Genomic DNA, 21,740 nt, shown 5'->3' with positions numbered 1-21,740 from the left:
CTTTGGTCTGGGCACAGACCACACAAGCAGAAATGAAAGAAACCACATCCTTCTTCATTCCAGGCCACCATACCGAGCATCTAAGCAATTTAAAGGTTTTCAAGATTCCAGGATGTCCTGCTACTTTAGAAGTATGACACACAGTCAAGACTGCTTTCATGAGGGAAAACGGAACAAATAAGAGGTGTGCTGGAGTATTTGCAGGGGCTTGATCCTGTAAACGTTGGAGTGAAGACTGAAGGTCCTGAGTGATTCCAACAATGATGTTTTGATCCGGAATGATAGGCATGGGAACAGAAGGACTCTCTTGCAGTGATTGGAAGCTGTGTGAAAGCACATCTGCTTATATATCTTTTGAGCCAGTTCTATACGTGATCAGAAATTGGAATCAGATGAAGAACAGGGCCCATCAGGCTTGCCTGGAATTCAATCTTTTAGCAGATTGGATGTAAATGGGGTTTTTGTGGTCTGTGCATACAGTGATCCGGTGGGTTGAACCCTCGAGCCAGTGTCTCCAGTCATCGAATGCCCACTTGATGGCTAACAACTCCCGATTGCCCACGTCGTAGTTGATCTCAGCCGCAGAGAATTTTCGGGAAATGTAGGCAGATGGATGAAGTCTATTATCATCCGGCGAAACCTGAGAGAGCAATGCGCCAACCCCAATATCAGAGGCGTCCACCTCAACAAAGAATGGGAGCTTCGGGTCAGGATGATGAAGAATAGGAGCTGAGGAAAAGACATGTTTTAAGGTCTCAAAAGCTTTGATTGCTTGAGGGGTCCAATTTTTTGGATCTGTTCCTTTCCGTGTAAGAGCGGTGATAGGAGCCACAATAATGGAGAAAGAATTAATAAAACGCCTATAATAGTTCGTAAAACCCAGGAAGCGTTGGACTGCCTTTAGACTTGAAGGTTGAACCCACTCTAAAACAGCTTGCTCCTTACTGGGATCTATAGGAGATATAACATAACCCAGGAAGGCGATCTTTGTGACATAGAATTCACACTTATTTAGTTTTGCAAAGAGGTGATTTTCTCTCAATCTCTGGAGAGCCTTCTTGATGTGGATGATTTGCTCTTCACGGGAAGAAGAATACACTAGGATGTCGTCCAGGTAGACGACCATGAACTTCCCAGGAATTCTCGGAGCACGTCATTAATAAGGTCTTGGAAGACTGCTGGGGCATTACAAAGCCGAAAACCATGACGCAATATTCATAGTGACCAGCAAGAGTATTGAAAGCTGTCTTCCATTCGTCTCCAGGACGTATATGGATCAAGTTAAAAGCACCTCTTAAGTCGATTTTGGAAAATATCTGAGCATCTCGTACTTGATCGAATAACTCGGAAATTAGGGGGAGTGGGTACAAGTTCTTGATAGTAATGGCATTTAACCCTCTGTAATCTATGCATGGCCACAGGGTACCATCCTTTTTGGCCACAAAAAAGAATCCAGCTCCCAAGGGTGACTTGGATGGCCTAATAAAGCCTTTTTGTAAATTCTCCATAACGTATATATCCATGGCTTTAGTTTCCACTGGGGACAAGGAGTAGAGTCTACTTTTAGGTAAAATAGCTTCAGGCAAGAGGTCGATACCACAATCATAGGAACGATGTGGAAGTAGAAAATCTGCCTTTTTCTTGGAGAATACATCTGAAAATTCACTTAGGAAGTTGGGCAGAAGAGAATCCACAGGCTGAGTAAGACGTAGAGGAAGGGAGAGACAAGAGGCGGAACATGAGGAACTCCAATGAAGAATCTCCCCTTGCTTCCAGTCTATAACAGGGTTATGAGTAGATAACCACGGGTGTCCCAAGACCAATGGGACAGATGCACAACTAATCAAATAGAATGATATCAGCTCAGTATGAAGAGCCCCAATAGAGTGGAGGAGTATGGAATCAGATACGAGCTCCCGCCAGAGGATTTCCATCTAGCCCGCAGGTGGTGATGACATTCTCCATCTCAAGCAACGGAAAGTGTCCTTTGAGACCACAATAAATACAGAAACCCTGCCTCTGTCTTCCAGATCTTTCCTCGTGAGACAAACGAACAGTACCAATTTGCATAGGTTCCATTAGAAGAAATATATCTGAGAAAGCAGACGACCCGCGATCCTTCTCCATTCATCTTTCTCTTAAGTGTCGGTCGATCCTGATGGCCACCCTCATGAAGTCCTCAAGAGTCTCTGGGACAGGATAATGAACAAGTGAGTCCTTGAGAGGGTCTGACAGGCCAAACCGAAACTGGTGTCTGAGTGCCGGATCGTTCCACAACGTGTCAGTAGACCACTGACGAAATTCAGCACAATATATCTCAGCCGACCGAGCCCCTTGTCATAATGACTGTAGGTGTGCTTCTACTGATACCACTCGGTCAGGGTCATCATACAAAAGCCCCAGAGCCTCACAAAAAACATCCACTGAAGTAAGACAGGAATGTTCTGGTTTGAGGCTGAAGGCCCAGGACTGCGGATCTCCCTGGAGAAGGGATATAATTAACAATACCCACGCGTTGAATCTCAGATCCTGAAGAGGTAGGTCTAAGTTTAAAGTACAACTTTCAGCCCTCCTTGAAGTTCCGGAATATCTTACGGTCTCCTGAGAAGTGGTCTGGCAAGTTGAGGCGTGGTTCTACAGGAACATCTCCCAAGATACGGGGGTTTCAGGTGATGCCCTCCTGGGTAGTGACCCGAATGAAAAGTTCCTGTAGGGATTGAGTCAAATTTTGGATCTGGGTATTAAAGAACTGGGCCGTAGCCTGCTGTGCAGGATCCATTATATTTTCCTAGGTACGATCTGGGTATGAGGTTTTGGCCGGTAATAATGTTAGGAACCCCTTCAGCCAGTATAGCAAAACCCGGAGTCTGCTCCGAAAGTCTGGTGTTCACTGTTGCCCCTAATGGTGGGGACATACTTGGCTACAGACAGACAGAGGGTTGTGAGATGTGCACTGGCTGGGGAGAACCCAGGATTAGAGTAACTGAGGCTGTAGAGTAATAAGGGCAGGAGGGAGTCAGGTGAAACACAGAGTGGATGGTGTCAAGACTGATATCACTCGTGGCCACTGGAATAAATAAAGGAACAGCTGATAGAGAAGTCCCCTGATTCACAGGAGCTTCTGTACCGGTGCTTGGAAATTTAGAGATCTGGGCGCAGAGATTCTGCAGGGGCTGCGTCTCCTCATATGGTTAGGATAAGCAGAGGGGCTGGGAGCACGACTTTACCGGGGTCCAGGAGATAGCTGACTGGAACTGGTGAGTAGAATAGTCAAGAGAAAAGCAGGGTACGTACACGGGGAATCCACTAGAGAGTAGTCAGGAAGCGGATCAGGTTTGGCACATAGGATATCCACACAGGAGAAGAGTCAAAGCAAAGCCGAGTCGGTACACAGGGAAATCCAATGAGTAGACAGGAACGGAACTGGTCTGGTACACGGGGATACAACAAGCCGGCAGGAAACAACAGGAACAGGTAACAGGAGAAACACAAGGGAGCAGATACACTCAAACCCACGTTCGCTCCTGGAAGTGCTAGTCACAGTGGCACCATTGTTTGTTCATCATTAAAAATCGTTTCTCTTCACTCAATGATGTCACTTGGCACTGCCCCCTTCTTTCCCTGCATTCTACACGGCCAGGGTCAGCACACTGAGCCTGCGCAGGTTGTTACTGATTGCTAGACATGTCCACAGTATGTCAAATGCGGATACAATCATGCTGACGAAATGGACAACCCTCTAAGAGGTGATCGAACTGGCTTGGGGTCCTCTGAGAGATTGGATGGGGGGGGCAGTTTCATGTGCCCCATAACCCCTTCTTATTATAGCTCTGCCTGTATGTCTTTAAACATGTTGTATCTAATAAAATGGCCAAATGGAAGTCTTATCACTTGTCAAACTGGATAGAGTGACAGAAAATTAACACTTTACTGTGGTTAAAAACTCCTCAGTTGCGGTATGTTTTTGCAATCCTAGCCACAGACTTAGCAACTTGAAAACTGCCATTAAAAATTATTTGAAATTTGGGGTAAAGACAAAAAGAAGCAACAGATAACAAACAGGACTTAATGAGGTTTTCTATTTAAAAAGGATAAGAGTTAGTGCTCAGTTCTCACTGCTCCTACTAATTCACCACTTTTAGCTCAATAAGCTTCAAATTATAAAATACAGAATAGGCGGATTTGGGTTGCAGCATGTATTGCTTTAGATTAAACTAACATAATTCATGCTTCAATTATTTCTTTTTTAAAAAAATAAAATAAAATAAAAATGCTTAAAATTGCTCAATATTAAACAAATATCCATCATAAAAAACAACTTAAATGGAATATCATTCTTAGATAAACACACCTTCCAGATGATAGTAGTGAGACGGGCCCCCGGCGGTGCTTTCACACTCAAGCTCCTCACTCAATTATGTCACTTGGCGCTGCCCCCTTTCTTTCCTTGCACTGTGCGGCCATCGCGAACACATTGAGACAGTGGAGGTTGTTACTGCTTGACAGAGGTGTCCGGAGAGCGTCAGATGCAGACACAATCATGCTGACAAAGTGGATCACCTCCCAACAGGTAATACAACCAGCTGGGGGCCCTCTGAGAGAGGGGAGACTGGGGCAAGTGTCCACTGTGTTCCCCCCTAAATCCGGCTCTGAGTTTGACTACTTCTAAAGAACTTTGTTGCTGTTCGTTGTCTCTGAGGAGTAGATGCTGAACCTCCTTTGATTACTCTGGCACCTGTTGTTGCACACACTTGTGCCGGGCTGTACTCTATACAGATTTCAGCATTTGCTTACCTCTGTCTGGACTTGCTACTGCGAACTTTGAGAACTTTGTTGCTGATCGTCACCTGTGCTGAGTGGATGCTGAACCTGTTTTCATTACTTGGGCATCTGCTGTTACACGCTGTTGTGTCAGTGCTGTACTCCATTATAGACTTGGTATTTCTCTTTATGCCCGGAATTATTGTTGCAAAAGAACTATGTTGCTGTTTGTCTCCTTTGAGGAGTGAATGTCTAACTTGCTTCCATTTCTTGGCTACCTGCTGTTTGCAAAACTGCTGTGTCGTCGCTGTACTCAGTGGTGGAACTACCATTGGTGCAGCAGATGCGGTGCACTGGGGCCCATGGAAATAATGGGGCCTGCTGCACGGGGAATTAGCAAGCTGTGGGTCCCGATTCCCTCCTCCCCACTTCCCTGCACCGGGGACCACAGTTTGCTAGTTCCGCCTCTGGCTGTACTCCATTACACAATTAGCAATAGATCATCTGTGTCTGGAATTGTTGCTGTCATCTCAGGTTCTGTGAGTTTAATCTGGGGTGCAGCATGAGTGGAGTGGCCGGAGCAGGTGCTCCGGACATCAACGGCATCCAATGGTGGATGCAGACAGGAGCAGGTTAACTGTGTCTGGCGCCCCCCTTCATTTTCTATTTTGGTACTGTGAAAGAGTGCCTGGATGGCGCAGAAATGACGCGGCTGCAGAAGAGATGTGGATGAACCTGAGGATGGCAGGTAAGCACAATCTTCAGATATTAATAGTTTTTACCCTATATGTCCAGTATTAACCCTGGTGAGTGAGATTAGAAAGGGAGTAATGACACTTGGAGGAGGAAATATGATAATAGTTTTCCAAGAGAAGATGTAGAAAGAGAGAAAAGCAGTGGTCGAGAAGAGTGACTTAAAGAAATTCAACAGATTCAGGAATGTGTCAGAGGTAGACAAACTGAAGGGAGTGAAGTGTGTCCAGGAGAAAAGGTTGGTCAACTATAAAAAACAGCAGAGAGGTCAAGGAGGATTATAGAGAGGTGACCCTTTGATTTAGCCATGAGTAGATTGTTGTCCTTTTTAGTGAAGACAGTCTCGGTGGAGTGTAGAGACTGCAAAAGCCCGGTTGAGAGATGGTTTCTTGCAGAAAGTGTAAATGGAAAGGGACAGGTTGATGTGAGCTAGGTGTAGACAAGCATTAGGGGGGGGATGTTGAGGTTTTGGGAGGGAATGGGGTTGAGCAGACATCTTGAAGGGGAAGAGAGGAGTGCAAAGATCAGCGCTGCTGTGGAATTTTGAAGAAAGAACCGAGAGTATGGGGATTGGAGGATAAGGTGGGTGTGGTTTGCTTGATCTGACGACAGATTTTTTTGAAGGAAGGTGTTGATTTAACCTTTGAAGTGGTGTCAAAGTCATGTGCAGTGATTAAAAGGAGGGGTCATGGGGTTGGTCAGAGAACCAAGTTGATGGGCTATAAAGGTGATTGGGGTTGATAGACTGAGTGGACATTAGGTACTTTAATGTAGGTTTATTTTATGAGAGAGAGAGCAGTATAGAAAGGATAAATTTGGACCTATTCAGATTTTAAATTAAAGGCATGTTAGTTTTTACCTACTGCGTAGTAGCCCAGTGTGGACGGGTATGGGGCATATTAGCCTCAGACAGTCTGAACCCTTGGTTTGTATATATGTGTGCAGGAAGAATGGAGACTTTCTATGGTTACATTAAATTAAGGGAAATTTGATGTTTCTCTGAAATTAAATAACAATTACGAAATTCCTACATTTGCCGCTATAGCATATGCTGGCTGTACAGCACGATAAATTGTACCCCCTAGCCAAAGCACTCCCTGCTATGTATAGTTCTGCACCTGCTTTTAGGGTATAGGTATAGCTTTATAGCCCTACAGAATATGTGCAAAATTATTCTGCGAGTTATTGACAGGGGATGTAAATCTGTGGATTGGGAATGGTTGTGAATCTTTGCTTTGAAAGTTGCTGGATCTCTTAATAGGTAATCATCTGTCAAACATGAATTTGAGGCAATACATTTGAAGGGAGAGTATTGTCCAATTTCAACTGGATTTCACTTTGGTGCCTCACCAGCATCTTAGTAGCTGTAATGAGGAAAGATTTGCAACAGGGAATTGCTCTGTCAGTGCCCGGTTTTATTAACTCCAGGCCAAACATCGGAATGGCTTTATTGGTATTTTAACCAAGCCGGACTTATGCTGAAAGCAGGAATATAAAAAATGCTTTGAAATAGGTGCTGACTTAGCAATATCATATTATTGTTACTAATAATACTCATTTTTGCATTGCCCTGCAAAGCTCCAGGACACATTAGAGTCGTCAAGGATCAGCATCACAATGTTAAATTTGTTGTTGAGTTCATGCTTCTGAAAAGTGGAGGCTTTTCAGAGGGCAAATGGGGAAACAATTTAATATTAGATGTAACTAGTAAGGCTATTTGTATTGTGAAATGCAATTGTCTCTTAAACAAACACTAGCATAAGGCATAAAGGCCTTTTATCAGATCCATATGATTTGCCATTATGACTTGCTAATGTAAATGTGGCAAGGGGATTATGTAAGGCAACAATGCAATCTTAATTGCTGTGGTCACACTTTACAGACAAGACAAACAAATTATATATAATGACATGAAGCAATGTAACACCTTCCAGCATTTGAAGTGCACACACAAGCTCAGGTTGATGACAGGTGAGGTCACCTGGAGGGCAGAGATGGTGCCAAAGCATGGGCCTTGGGGACGAGCAGGTGATACGGACAGCTGCTTCACCAGAGAAAGTGTGGCCGAGCAGCAATGTTCCTAGTGCTGGACATGTAAAACAAAGTCTTAAAAGATTCTGGTTTCCCGCATGTAGAAAATGTAGAGAGTGATGCAGTAGCCAGGTACAAGGGACAGGAGGGGAGGAGGTACCGAGCTCCCCTGGAAGCCTGGGGAGCAGATTTGTGGTGGATTGCCATGTGGGCAAAGATCCATATTCAGAGTCCCTGCTATAGGAAGGAAAAAACCCTACAGAGACTGGCAGGGGGCAGAGCACTGCTGCAGGGACCCTGTTTGCAAAGAGTAGTCCCTGGATATTGGGATAGGTATTGAAAAGCAGCCTGGTGAAACCCTAAAGAGATGAGAGCAGTGTGGCTGTAAAGAAGAGTACCTACCTGAAAATTTGGATGTTTATTCATGAGCAGCTTGGGCAAACCCTACAGAGGGTATGGCTATAGTAAAGAAGAGAGTACCTTGATATTGGGGATGGTAAAATGGAAGATGAGTCCCTGGATTAGTTACATTTATTAGGATGATCTTAATGTCTACTGAGCATAAAATACATTTTTACAGTTGCACGTGATTGCAAACACATGTTATAGCATGCATACACGACTGTCAACACTACTGATCAGGACTTAGACTAGCCCTTTATCTGGAGCAAGAGATAAAAACAAGTAACTTTCAGACGATCAGAACTTGATTCGGACGTGGCTGTGTGCGCTTGAGTTTGACATGTCCCTACTGTAAATTTACTATGGAAAAACGCCCCTTCCCAGTTTACTCCCCAAAATAGGCTGTAGTAAGTGTCCTTTGCTTACGAAGACACAGCAGACAGGGCTGCATTCACAGAGGTATCTCCCGGTTCTGGGCATATGCAAAGTGATTTTGTGGACGATAGGCACAAAATCGGCAACAATGAGCCTTGATAAATCAGGCCCAATGAATTTAAATTTAACATATTCTTAAGAACAGAGCTGCCACCTGCTAGATGGAGCTAAGGAGAGTAGTACCAAGGGGATCACAGCACAAGGTAAAGAAGCCCTTGCCCAAGTGATCTTAGAATGTAAGAGGTGTGGGGAACCCTTATTGCATTAGAATAAAAGGAACAGAAATTGTAGCTGCAGGTGGGGAAAATGTTTATGGCTAATATAAGTCAGCAGCATTATCAGTTACAATAATAGAGCAGCCATTGGCGAATGGTATTTTGTGCAGTTATCAGTGGTGTGGTAAAGATGTTAGGGAGAGACAAGTTGGAGACATGAAACATGAAGTAGTCATTGTAGAAGTCTTAAAACAGTCAGCTGCTGGCAACCATAACTGTTCTTCAACATTTGTCTTACCTCAACTTCCTTCTGAATCTAGAGAAGGATGTTCCTATCATGCTGCATGAGAACTCTTGTGGTTTTTGGTGTTTTCTCTTAGCATCATACTCGCTGCTGGAACAGAGCCTGGACACGTTCCCAATTATCGGCTGCAGCTGCTGCCAAAAGGTGCAGCGGAGATCACCAAAGAAGGAACAGAGATGGCAACAGCAATGACGGGTCAAAGTAATTACATTAGTTGAAGTACAGCTCCAGATGACAGTGTGCATACTGGCAAAAGTAAAATGTCAAAATCCTGAATACTAATTATTATGCACCATGTCTTGTTTAATTATAAATAAGTATATGTATATGTATGCAAAGTTCCAGATAGGAACAGGACTATGGGGAGATAAAACGACAACTGAGTTAGATTCTTTGAAGTTCAGGACCAGTGTAGTTGCATGTAAGTTCTACCCTCCTTCAGAAGAGCTGAAAAAGTTCTTTCATATTGGGGTAAATGAAATTTGAGGGTTCTAGCATCTTTACCTTGGTAGTCAAATGTATGAGAACAAAGTTATTTGAATGATATAATCACTAATACTAAAACTTTGTCAGTGTGATTTAACAGACAGTTCAGAGTATTTTGTTTTGTGTCACATGAAACAGGTAGAAGGAAAACCTTGTGGGCCCCTTTCTTATTGATTGGTTAATCTTTTAAACATACACAGATCTGTTGCAGCAAGCAACTACTATCTAAATAAAACTTTAAGCTGACAAAGTGTTCTTTATGGTATTGTTGTAGTCCAGCAGCCTTGTCAGGAAATTCCAGGAGAAGGTAAGAACAAAGCTAATGACTTGTCTGCTATCAGTGGACCAAAATGAACTGAGTTACTCTGCTATATGTTTACTCATCATGGATTGTCCACTGTAAACAGTCAACATAATCGCAGCACGGTGTCTTAAGCTGGGTACACACTACAGAAATTTCGACCAACTTTTTATGCCGAGCGATTTTACATGCGATCGATGGTCCGATCGCTCAGTCCATGGACTGCATACACACTAGCCTTGTTTAGGACGATAAAGGGAAGAGCGGACATCCCTTTAGCGACTTTTTACAGCCATGTTGTCGTGAGCAATGACTGTAATTTCGTACTCACTGTTGTGGATCGGTCGGAAGTTTGTACACAATACACAGCGGAAACGAGATTGGAACAAAAATATTAAACGGTACGACCAACCAAATGAGGCGATAATCGTGCATTTGGGCAGACTTTCGACCATCGTGTCACTGCACACACTGACCCGACTTTTGAACGTGGGTTTCCTCTGGGTGCTCCGGTTTCCTCCCACACTCCAAAAACCTACTGGTAGGTTAATTGGCTGCTAACAAATTGACCCTAGTCTGTGTGTCTGTCTGTGTGTGTGTTAGGGAATTTAGACTGTAAGCCCCAATGGGGCAGGGACTGATGTGAGTGAGTTCTCTCTACAGCGTTGCGGAATTAGTGGCGCTATATAAATAAATGATGATGACAATGCTTCCATACTAATATCACAATACAATTAACCATATTTCTAAAAGTCACTGACACCCACTGTGTAAATGTTACTAACCTTCTGCCTGAGTCCTGGGTTGCTCCAGGCAGCTCTTTTTTTCCAGGGCTAATGTTTTCTCTATGTTGTGCACAGGTAGAGCCTGATTTAGAGTTGGACGCAAGTGCATTTGAGCATCATAATATTTTGTATCACATAAAATTTGGTGCACTGCATAGGCCGCAACCATTATTTTGAGCTGCACGTATCTAAGATGTGTGATCACTTGCGGTTTGAGAGTATGATCAGGAGCGCTCATCTACAAGTGCAATGCAGTAGGAGCCACCCCCTCTAGATCTCTAGGGTTAGAGTTACGTATTACTTGTGTGTTATGTAGGCATATTTTTTTGCTCCTACACAAAGTAGGCGCAAGTTCCAAGATTGGCATACAAGTACTAAATTGTGCACCAGTTATGTGTGTGTTTATATTTGAGATTATTTATTAGGATTAATAACATTTATTTGAATAGGGTCAGCATATGTTGTAGCACTTTACTGTTGGGTGTCTCTAAGATGGACCTAAGCATAATGCAACTATAAATACAGACAGATGTATTTAATGTGCATCTGTGCATATCTATGCGGGCGCAAATTTGCAAAAATATATATACCTTTAAATCACTCCGATAGTATATACAAAAGTTTTCATACATAAGATCTTAAGATATCTGGGCTCATATGCAGGCTTGACAAGTAGAGCTAGAGGCTAGGTGAGCACTGTACCTCAGATGGCATTTTTAGATCAAGAGCACACTTACATTATTCATTCCATTTGTGTTTACTGCATTATCTGCAGAATAAATAAAGCATTAACAGAGCCTGAAATAGGGATTGTTAATCCCTACTGAAAATGAGCAGTATATGAACACCAACATTGTTTAAAAAAGGGATGAGGTACCATGCACAAAGTTGAATTTAGTCTTAATTTGCTGCATCCATAATCTGATATCCATTTTTGTTAAAAAAAACAAAAAAAACCCTCTTTTTGCATGGAATATCTGTTTCTATTTCATTAAGGAACTACTACCCTTTAGCATCTGTTGCTTTTGCTACCTATAAATATTGTTTTTCCTCCCTGCTTATGTCAGAGCTATCACTCCACATATTAAAGGATCACTTATTTTTTATATTAAATTATTCAATATTTTAATACAGTTAAAGAAAATGAAGATGCTTATAGCAAATTTTAGTGTCTGTGATAGTTAATGATTTTATTATATTCTTGTGTGAAAAATGCAATAACTTTAGTTAACATATTTGTGGTCAGGAAGAGATATAGTCTCAATGTTTAATAAGGACCAAGGGACTGATTCATTAAAGAACATAAATGTCAATACATGGCGTATTTTGCGTGAAATTGCTCCGTGCATGCCCACTAACAGACTATACATCAGAGAACTTACGCCAGCCTACAATTTCATGGGCGGAACAGGAAGGGGGAGAAGCATATGCCAGTAGTCAATGTACAGTAAGGGTGTGCAAAGCTCAAGCACATGCGCAGCATCTGATTCAAGCTTTGGGCATCTGTAAAGCAGGTTTTTTTCAGTCGTATCACATGCCCCAGGTACAAATCAGGTGTAAGTGCCGAGTGATAGTGATGATGGTCACATTTTCATGCTAGATCATGTGTTTGTAATCAGAATCAACTGTAAAAAAATATTTCTTGTGCAGTAGACATTAATAACATCCTGATAAATGTATTTTATGGCAAAAAAGAAAAAAGTTTTTCTTTTTTCAAAATGTTGTTTCATTAAAGACCATAATATATTAAGTGACAATTATTGATTTTTTTTTTCCTGGGGTTCTTATGGGACTTTATATTGAACATATGTCAAAAAATGGACGATACGTTAGTTTTGTATGACTTAATGAATCAGGCCTCAAATGTTCTACATTTGAACTAGTTTAAATGTTCCTGTTTCATATATAACTGTAATTATTATTTAAAAACTGTCACATTTATAGACATTTACATCACAAATATTAAATATTGTAACAATTTTAACTCAATAGTACACTTTGCATTTTTACTTTTTTTGTGTCTTTCTCAGGTATTAAAAGTTGAAAACACAAATTGAAAAACAAAATATGTAAATGGCAAAATGAGCTTAATAGAAACACAGATATAGAAAATATATAATTACTTTTGCAACGCTTCCCTTTACAGTGATATTATATGGCAATCATTTCTTAAATCTGATCTCGAGTAGTCAGCAAGATAATCAGTCTATAGACAGAGCCACAGTGAGTAAAGTGGCGTGGGCGTGTTTCCAGGAGTGGGCGCGGTTACAGTGCAATCATCCAATCATAACCTGCGGGCTGGATAGACTTGACAAATGGGCGTTTCTGGTGGTGAAGCCTCTTTAGCACAGGTAGGGAGATAACCAAACTCCAGCCAGAACGGAGGCGGATTTGATTGTTGCTTCTGAAGGGGTTACAATTATCAGGGATTAGTCTATAAAACAACAGGTTATTAGTGTACAGACATATATTGTGCACAGGATCAGTAAAGGGAGCTCATTGCTTTTCTTCAGAGGATCTGCTGAGGACGTAGTTCTGCTCCGGGACAAACATGTATTTGTCGAACACGAAATCATCAAACTTCAAAAGTATCTTAGTTTCCAACATATGACTATGAAAGGATTCTTTTTATTGTAGCCGAAACGGCAGCACCAGGAATGAGAAAGTGACCCAACAATGAGAAGTTTATCTCAACAACGTTTGGAACTAAGCAAAAGTTTGACGATCCACACGATTAACCATGTCGGGAAGGAACAAGCTGCCCAATGAACTAGGAGCGTGTTTTTATAAGATCATTTATTCGGTCACCTATACTTATTTTAAACACACAGAACACATATCTCGGAAAGAATAACGCCCTGTCTCAGGAACATGATTTAAGTGACTGACTGATTACAGAGTGAACCACTGCACACTACTACTTGTCGTCCCTGCACGGGTCTGTGAGCAGTAGGATCCGTCCATGATATTTTCTATTTATTTTGTAAAGCGTTCAAAGTTCAATTTTTTTTTCTATTCTCTGGTATTTTAAAGGGAAACCTGCAAACGGCTTTGTCCGGATTAAGCACATGGCTTTACAGTGACAGCCTTCTAACACATGCATTAAGGTATATTCATTACTTTTAATTTTGTTGTTCTTTTTCTTTCTGCAATGCATGTTTGTTAATATGTTTAGTAGTTGTAGTAGTATTTAATATTTTTTTTTTTTGTTCTTGTATCATAAAACATCTACATTTTTGTAAACTGTAATTATGTATTGGAACAGTTTTCCAATTATGAAATTGCTTCTGAAACTTGATTTGAAAACATCACATTACAATTTTTATTTATTCTGTTGATAATCTTGTAATTTAAGGTGAATAAATATTATACATTACTTTATAAACTAACACCTGCTGATATTCTGTAGCATTGCCTTCAGTGCAATAGTGTGTTTTTGTGTTTTGTATTAGAAATACAATTATACATTCACCAACTTATATATACGTAATAAGTATAATAAACATCCATAACAATAACATTGTTGTATTCCTTTTCATTTCTTTTTTTTTAGGAAACTGAATCCTGATGCATCAATATTAGTGGAGATTCTGCATATAAATGAAGATCCATTGAGCTTGGCAAATATCATTATCGGAATATGTTTTAAGTATTTCAGGCTATTGCTGCTAAAGAAGTAGAAACTTGACATCATGGCCAGATTTAATCATGGGATCTTTGTAGTTGGCTTTGTGTTCCTCCTGCATTTTCCTGCACCTGTGTCGACGGCATCCAAAGAAATTGTCTGCCAAGAGATTACAGTGCCCATGTGCAAGGGCATTGGTTATAATTACACCTATATGCCCAACCAATTTAACCATGATACTCAGGATGAAGCTGGCTTGGAAGTCCATCAGTTCTGGCCTTTAGTGGTAATTCAGTGCTCACTTGACCTGAAATTCTTCCTATGTAGCATGTATACGCCTATTTGTTTGGCTGACTATAAGAAACCTCTCCCTCCTTGCAGATCCGTCTGCGAGAGAGCTAAAGCAGGTTGTTCTCCACTCATGAGACAATATGGTTTTGCTTGGCCGGAGGGAATGAACTGTGACAAACTTCCACAGAATGAAGACCCAGAAAACCTCTGTATGGATTATAACAGGACAGAGACCACTACGCTTCCACCTCTGTTTGCAAAGCCAACTTATCCACCAAGGGGACCGAAACACTTGACTCCTCTCCATAGTCAGAGGCATCTGAACAGTGACTGTGATGGGGTGTGCAAATGTAGGGAACCTTTCATCTCCATAACAAAAGAATCCCATCCACTGTATAATAGGATCAAGACCGGCCAGGTGCCAAATTGTGCTGTGCCATGTTATCAGCCCTATTTCACACTGGATGAGAAGACATTTACTACTTTTTGGATAGGGTTGTGGTCCATCTTGTGTTTCATCTCAACCTTCACCACTGTAGCCACGTTTCTGATTGACATGGAGAGGTTTAAATATCCAGAACGCCCCATCATTTTTCTATCTGCTTGCTATCTCTTTGTATCCATTGGCTACATTGTCAGACTTACAGTAGGTCATGAAAACGTTGCCTGCAATAGGGACCACATTCATTATGAGACAACAGGACCAGCTCTCTGCACAATTGTTTTTCTACTCATCTACTTCTTTGGAATGGCCAGTTCTATATGGTGGGTGATCTTGTCTTTCACATGGTTTTTGGCTGCTGGCATGAAGTGGGGCAATGAGGCCATTGCCAGCTACTCTCAGTATTTCCATATGGCTGCTTGGTTAATACCAAGCATCAAATCCATAGCTGTACTTGCTTTAAGCTCAGTGGATGGTGACCCAGTGGCTGGAATCTGCTATGTAGGCAACCAAAACCTGGACAATTTGCGTGGTTTTGTGCTGGCTCCTCTAGTAGTATATCTTTTCACGGGAACAATGTTTCTATTAGCAGGCTTTGTGTCACTCTTCAGAATTAGGAGTGTTATAAAACAAGGTGGCACCAAAACTGACAAACTGGAAAAACTTATGATCAGGATAGGTATATTTACTGTACTTTACACTGTACCTGCAACTATTGTTGTTGCCTGTTATATATATGAACAGCACTACAGAGAATTCTGGGGAAAATCCCACAACTGCTCTTGTCCTGGGGACAAAAGGAGATCGAGGCCTGAATATGCTGTTTTCATGTTAAAGTACTTTATGTGTCTAGTGGTTGGAATAACTTCAGGCGTGTGGATTTGGTCTGGGAAGACTTTAGAGTCGTGGAGAAGATTCACAGGCAGATGTTGCAGAAGCAGCAAATCTATCAATGCTTTAGCATACAGTGAAGCCAGCACAGCAGTAACAGCAAGGACTGGTTTACCAAGTTCAGCTTTATACCACAAGCAAGTGCCAATGTCTCATGTTTGAATGAAACCTCTTGTACTGTAAACTTTATCAAGTCCCAAATATTGAGCTTTGGGCCATACTTGTCTTTGTTTCATGTTTGTGCTACTGCTGTTTATTACTTCATTTGCGGATAATCTGTACAGTTACTTTGGTAAAAGTAACGTTTGGTTCAGACGTTTTATCTTTCACATTCAGAAGCTTTCATTATAGAATCTCTTCTAGAAGACAATGCATGTATATTTAGGTTGACAACAAATAGTCCATTTGAATGTAATTGTGCACACATTAGGAGACACCACATTTGTCAAAGCTTGGTTTATTGGCTTTAAAATACAGTTGTCATATAAATGTCTACATCTGTAAGGCCAAGTTACTGTGGTACTTTAGGAAGTCAATAAATCCATAAGGGACTAACATAAATGGGTATTGGGCAGACCCCTGGCTGTATGAACATTGTACATATTGTACTTTGATATGTTGGTCCTGCCTTTTCTTCTAAAACAGGGCAGGTGATTTTATTACATCCTATATCCAAAATAAGAAGTTACTTTATATCATTCATAATAGTGTTTATTAAACCATTAACAATATATATTTTGCGCTTTGAAATTTGTGAATGCATTCCTTATAGGAAAACTGGCATGTTGTACAAAATTAAGTATACCTAAATTTAGAAAAAAAAATTACCAGCTGCTTTTACAGCCATTGTAATTCTCCTTTTTAGCATGTTGGTCCTGATTTAATTAAGGAAAGCAAAAAAAAAAAGAGTAACTTTGCACCTTGACAAAACCATGTTGAATTGGAGGGGAGGAAAATTTAAAATGTGTGGACAGATTTATAATTGGGATAGTGCATGTCTTAGATAAACCTTAAATTTCAGTGTGCAAATTAAGCTATCAAGTATTTGTGTACTATATGAAAAAACAGCCAGTATTTACCTTATGTGCAAAATAACAAACTAGTTGCACCTCTTTGATTGTAACATGGTTTGTCCAGGAGAAAACATACTCATTTTTTTTGTTTTGCCTTACTTTCCTTAATGGATCAAGCCCGCTGTAGCAAAGTGGTACACTCTTACAACCCACAAGGTCTAGCTGGTAAAAGCAAAACCTGCATGGACAATAGCAACAATGACACCTGCAGGCTGTGAGTAGGTATTACTCTCCAAAGAAACTATATACATGATTGGGCATAACGTTTTGAATGATGCCTTAACCAGTAATGTTTTGATTTAAATTGGCACAGTTCTCACCATGTTTAAATGTATTTTTTTATTTTTGTGTGGTAGTGGTTTCACAGTCAATCTGTAAATTACACGGCACATTTTAGACTTAATAGAGGTCTGTTTAATATAGGTATTAGATATTTCCTGTATACTAGACCTACTATACCAAAGCTTATATTAAATGTATTTTTTTTTTTTTTTTTAAAAATGTGATTAGAATCTCACATTCTAAATGATTTGTAATTTGGCCCACACTGTTCTCAATTATTAATCTTAAAGTAGTAGTTCAATGGTTCTGTCCTGTTGGAGAATGTATTTACATTGGCATATTTAATTACATTGCTCATTATTTTGAACCTTTTATTGGACACATGACACTGTGTCCAGGAAACATAACTTCTTATATTCCCATTAGGGGAACCGTAAAAAGACAATTTATTGCTTTTCTGTGTCTTTACTCTGTTTACCATCAAATACACGGATTTCAAGAGGGTTTACATTGTGTATTTAGGCATGGAAAAAGTACAGCAGTAGTGTATGATGCCTTGTGGCTATCCGTTCCAGTCTGTAGCATTTGTCACTGTGTAAAGCTGGTCACTGTGTCCTGCTCTAGTATTTGTTTTGCCATGCTTTGTGTTTCAACCCAGCATTCTAACCTCCCTCTTTATGAATTTTATATATACGGTAACACATATCTGTTGATTGCACATGTCTGTTATTGTTCTGTGTAATATGGCTGTAAAATCAACAACATATTGATGTGGTGATAAGGCTGGCAGTGCAGAAGAAAATTGAAATTACATCTTGTTATATGGGACATGACAATTAATTGGGACTGCTGCGATTTTTGTAATACGGTGCGAACTGATCTGTACGCATTTAAATAATGTTACATTCTTAAAGGTAGGAAGTCCGTTCCCTTGTTACACAAACTTTATTTGAAATATACAATTTGTTATAGACTGCATATCCACATAAATGATAAAATGATGTCATGGTCTGTTCTAAAAGAACATTTCTCTATCTTTCTAAGCGCTATGACTGTTCATGTTCAAGCAATTTTACATCCTTTCTACGCTTATTATTTCTAATGTCAGATCTGTTAGGCTCACACATAACAACTTTATCTGTAGTTGACAGTTTTTGTTAACAAATGAAATTTAAAAAATTCATATATTTTCTTAATTTGCCCCTGTTAAGACCGTGTTGTTCAAGAATCTACAAATTAACTTATTAGCATAGCTCACATGTCTGAGCAAAGACACAAGGTAAAATAAATAGTCATCCATAGTTCCTAGCATAATAAAGAATGTGAAATAGCAAATGAACTGGCCGTTTCGATCTTGCTGTCACATGCTCTCTTGGAAAACTTGATAAGCTGCACAGACTCTTCAGTCCTCTCCTGTTTGACAATAGCAAACAAGCAGCGCCCATTGTGCAAGGTATATGGCATTTTTTTGTTTGATTTGCCTAACAATTCATCAGAGCATGAAAACCTGTTGAAAAGATGGTTCATAAAGTGAGCTAAAAATTTTGAGAGCCTGAGCGTTAAGGAATCACTGCACAATCATTTTTAATGTCATTGCAAAAGTAAAGTTTACTTTCTGGACTTTGAATCAACAACTTAACTAGAGATATCCGGTTTACTATTGCAGTATGTTTTCCTGATATACCTGGTTCCTAAGGAATTCAGAGGATGCATTCAAGTGAATATTTGTTCAGCCCACAAGACAGCAACCTCCACTTTTGCTTATAGCAATGATATTAATGCTACTTGAGCACACAATGTGGCTCTTCACAATTGTTAGTATTCTGGTGTGCAATGCAGTAATTCTGTAAATGTGATCTATTCATTCATTTTATATTTAAGCCTACTGGACTGAGAATAGTATATGTGAAAATATCATATCCTTTTATGTATTGCAAACACAACAGAGTACTGAAGTAACTTACATATTGCAATACAATTTGTATATATGAGATGACAATACTGTTATACATGTATTGTTAGTGGATCTAGCTACACCTACAGGATTATTTAAGTTTACAGTTGCTTTTAGCTAAGTAACATGTAACTAACCAAAAAAATGCAGTACCTCGGTTGGGTCACAATAAAGCACACACTGCATTTGTCATTGTGTGTTGCACTGCACCGCTGTTAGCTGCATGTCATGTACAATAACTACACAAAGTGGAGACTTCAAAGGACCGGCAGTATTTTGCCGCTGATACACTGATAAACACAGATTCATGTTAGATCTTAGCATCTACCTTTTTGGTATAAACAGCTCCTGCATTTTATCTTATTCTGATCATTATTTAACCAAAGATAAAGGTGATGACATGCCTTCCCTACGGAAATGTTTTTCAGCTGGGGAATAAGTGTAAAAAAATACCATTTTCAATTCAGAATCTAATTTGTAGAAAAGAATCTTACATATCAGTTATTTATACTTAAGATGTTTCTTAATAGCAGCTATGTATTGTAAAGCCATGAATACATCGGAAGAGGTTGTTTACTTTTCTTCTCAAAATGTGATATTGGTATAACGAGGGCCATATGGAATTATTGCTTCTTCCTGACAATTGCTCTGGTTTCTATTTAATTTGGGGGGGGGGGGGTTCTTCTTCTAGGCTTAGATGAGGAACCTTAATACATTCTAAACACTGTATATCTTCCAAGAACTCAGATGGAGTTCTGAAGGACTAAAATGTCACTCTGGCCTCAGCCAGTTATTGGTTAATTCTCCACGGATTGACACACTAGAGAACTATGAATACAGCAAACAATGCAAGTGTATTGAGAACATTGATTGGATGGACTGCCGTTCTGTCCAGGAAGTGTGTTGGTCCATGGAGAACTACCTGGACTGCAAGGCTCTTGGACATAGGGGGAACTCACTGTCATGCTAGTGGGTTGCTTTTATAAAAAAATATGTCATTAATATCCTATCTTGTACTGTTCCTCATACTGTTGCTATAGTTCCATTAAGTATGTGTATGTACAATGTATATGTTGTCGGATGCAATTAATTCCATATCACAAGGGTTTGTGCAGCCTTGCATTTTCTTGTTAAGCTAACTATATTTTACATTTCAATCAAAATATTTAATGTTCTTTTTGTTTTAAATATAGGATTCACAAGGGCCAGAATTAAAATTACAGAGTAAGCATCATGCACGGGACATGTAATCACACAAACAAATATCATTGTTAGTGAAATATTGACTTCTTTTTATGCATAATGTGGATTAAGGTTCTATGTTTTGTATGACTGGCAACTCTCTTATATGGCCTTGGAGTTTTAAGTATTGTAGTGTATTTTCACATTGAAATAAAACTACAATTCCCACTATATATCATAAAGATAATCTCTGGTGCTGGTATATTACTGGTAAAATCAGGTTTATTTTGTTCAAAACTCCGCCAAAGCAAGTGTAGCCATCCCCAAGCACTTATATTTGTTACCTATACAGTGGCAGCATTGTGACATTCTCCTCAAACAGTAAAGGGAATAACCAGCCTGGAAACATTGATGTACATTTGTGTCCCTCCTTGTTTCATTTATATGAAATCCTGTGTATTATATTTTGTGTAAAGGTAAAGTTTAAAATTTTATTCAAAGAAAATTGTATTAAATATTAGATATGTATGATGGGAGGCAAAGAATTGTCTATTTTTGTTTGTTCAACCTGTTCCTAATAATTGTAGAAAATAATAAAGCTGAATATAATTTAAAATTGTCGTTACCTGAATTTTCTTCCCTACTATTCTGCATCTCCCACAGATAATCCACAGTACACATTAAGGCTTATTTCCAAAACTGAAATAATATTTGCCTTCCCTGGGACGGCATCTTCTGCTCCTGGGAGTATGGCTCTGTTCTGTGACATCATATCCCCAGCCCATTACCAACATGGAGGAGCAGTAACTGGCAACTGTCTGCCGGATGCTGCTTTTCCATTGCAGGGCCATCTTTCCATCTGTGGGCACTGCACTGTAAATGAAGTCACTAAATGAGTGACACTTACATTTGAATTACTATGGTTTTTGTACAGTGCCTAGTTCACTATGTAAGTGTAAAAATAAACAAAAAAAAAATAATTTCTCTGTTCAGGAGAGAGCATGGACAAACAGTGGACCTGATTCATTAAGGAAAGTAAAAAAATGAGTAACTTTGAACCTTGGCAAAACCATGTTGCAATGCAAGTGGTGCAAATGAGTTTATTATTTTGCACATAAGGAAAATATTGTCTGTTTTTTTTTCATGTAGGATGCAAATACTTGATAGCTTTATTTTTACACTGATATTAAAAGTTGATCTAGGCCATGCTCTGCCCCAATGATAATTCTGTCCTCACATTATAAATTTACCTCCCCCTCCAGTACAACATGGTTGTGCCAAGGTTCAAAGTTACTCATTTTTCTTTTCCTTCACTTTTCTTAATGAATCGGGTCCAGTGTGATCTGCATGAAAATTAGGTGACCGCTTCAGAAAATAAAAACAAATAATGGGGAGAAAGTGGTAAATCAGCTAGAAATAAAACATGAGATTGGCTAATATATACATAAAATATAAATCCGTTTAATATGACACAATCAATACATCAAACAAAAATCCCTGAGGGAAATGCATAAAAAATGGTATAGA

General features: G+C 39.7%; 1 protein-coding gene across 1 annotated transcript; it reads left to right on the top strand.

Moving 5' to 3' along the window:
* The first annotated feature begins 12,835 nt into the window (after positions 1-12,835).
* On the top strand, positions 12,836-20,816 carry FZD5 (frizzled class receptor 5). Its single transcript, XM_075180228.1, has 2 exons — positions 12,836-13,580; positions 14,027-20,816. Exon 2 carries the CDS (start codon positions 14,166-14,168, stop codon positions 15,882-15,884), a length of 1,719 nt encoding a protein of 572 aa, XP_075036329.1. The 5' UTR covers positions 12,836-13,580; positions 14,027-14,165; the 3' UTR covers positions 15,885-20,816.
* Positions 20,817-21,740: the final 924 nt, after the last annotated feature.

Source organism: Mixophyes fleayi, chromosome 7 (assembly GCF_038048845.1).
Source record: "Mixophyes fleayi isolate aMixFle1 chromosome 7, aMixFle1.hap1, whole genome shotgun sequence".
Lineage (NCBI taxonomy): Eukaryota > Metazoa > Chordata > Amphibia > Anura > Limnodynastidae > Mixophyes > Mixophyes fleayi.
The sequence above is the reverse complement of the archived record's forward strand: the minus strand, read 5'-3'. Positions and strand labels throughout refer to the sequence as shown.

Bases quoted from the DNA above. Each gene is read 5' to 3' on its own strand.
- FZD5 (XM_075180228.1), top strand. From the start codon at position 14,166: ATGGCCAGATTTAATCATGGGATCTTTGTAGTTGGCTTTGTGTTCCTC.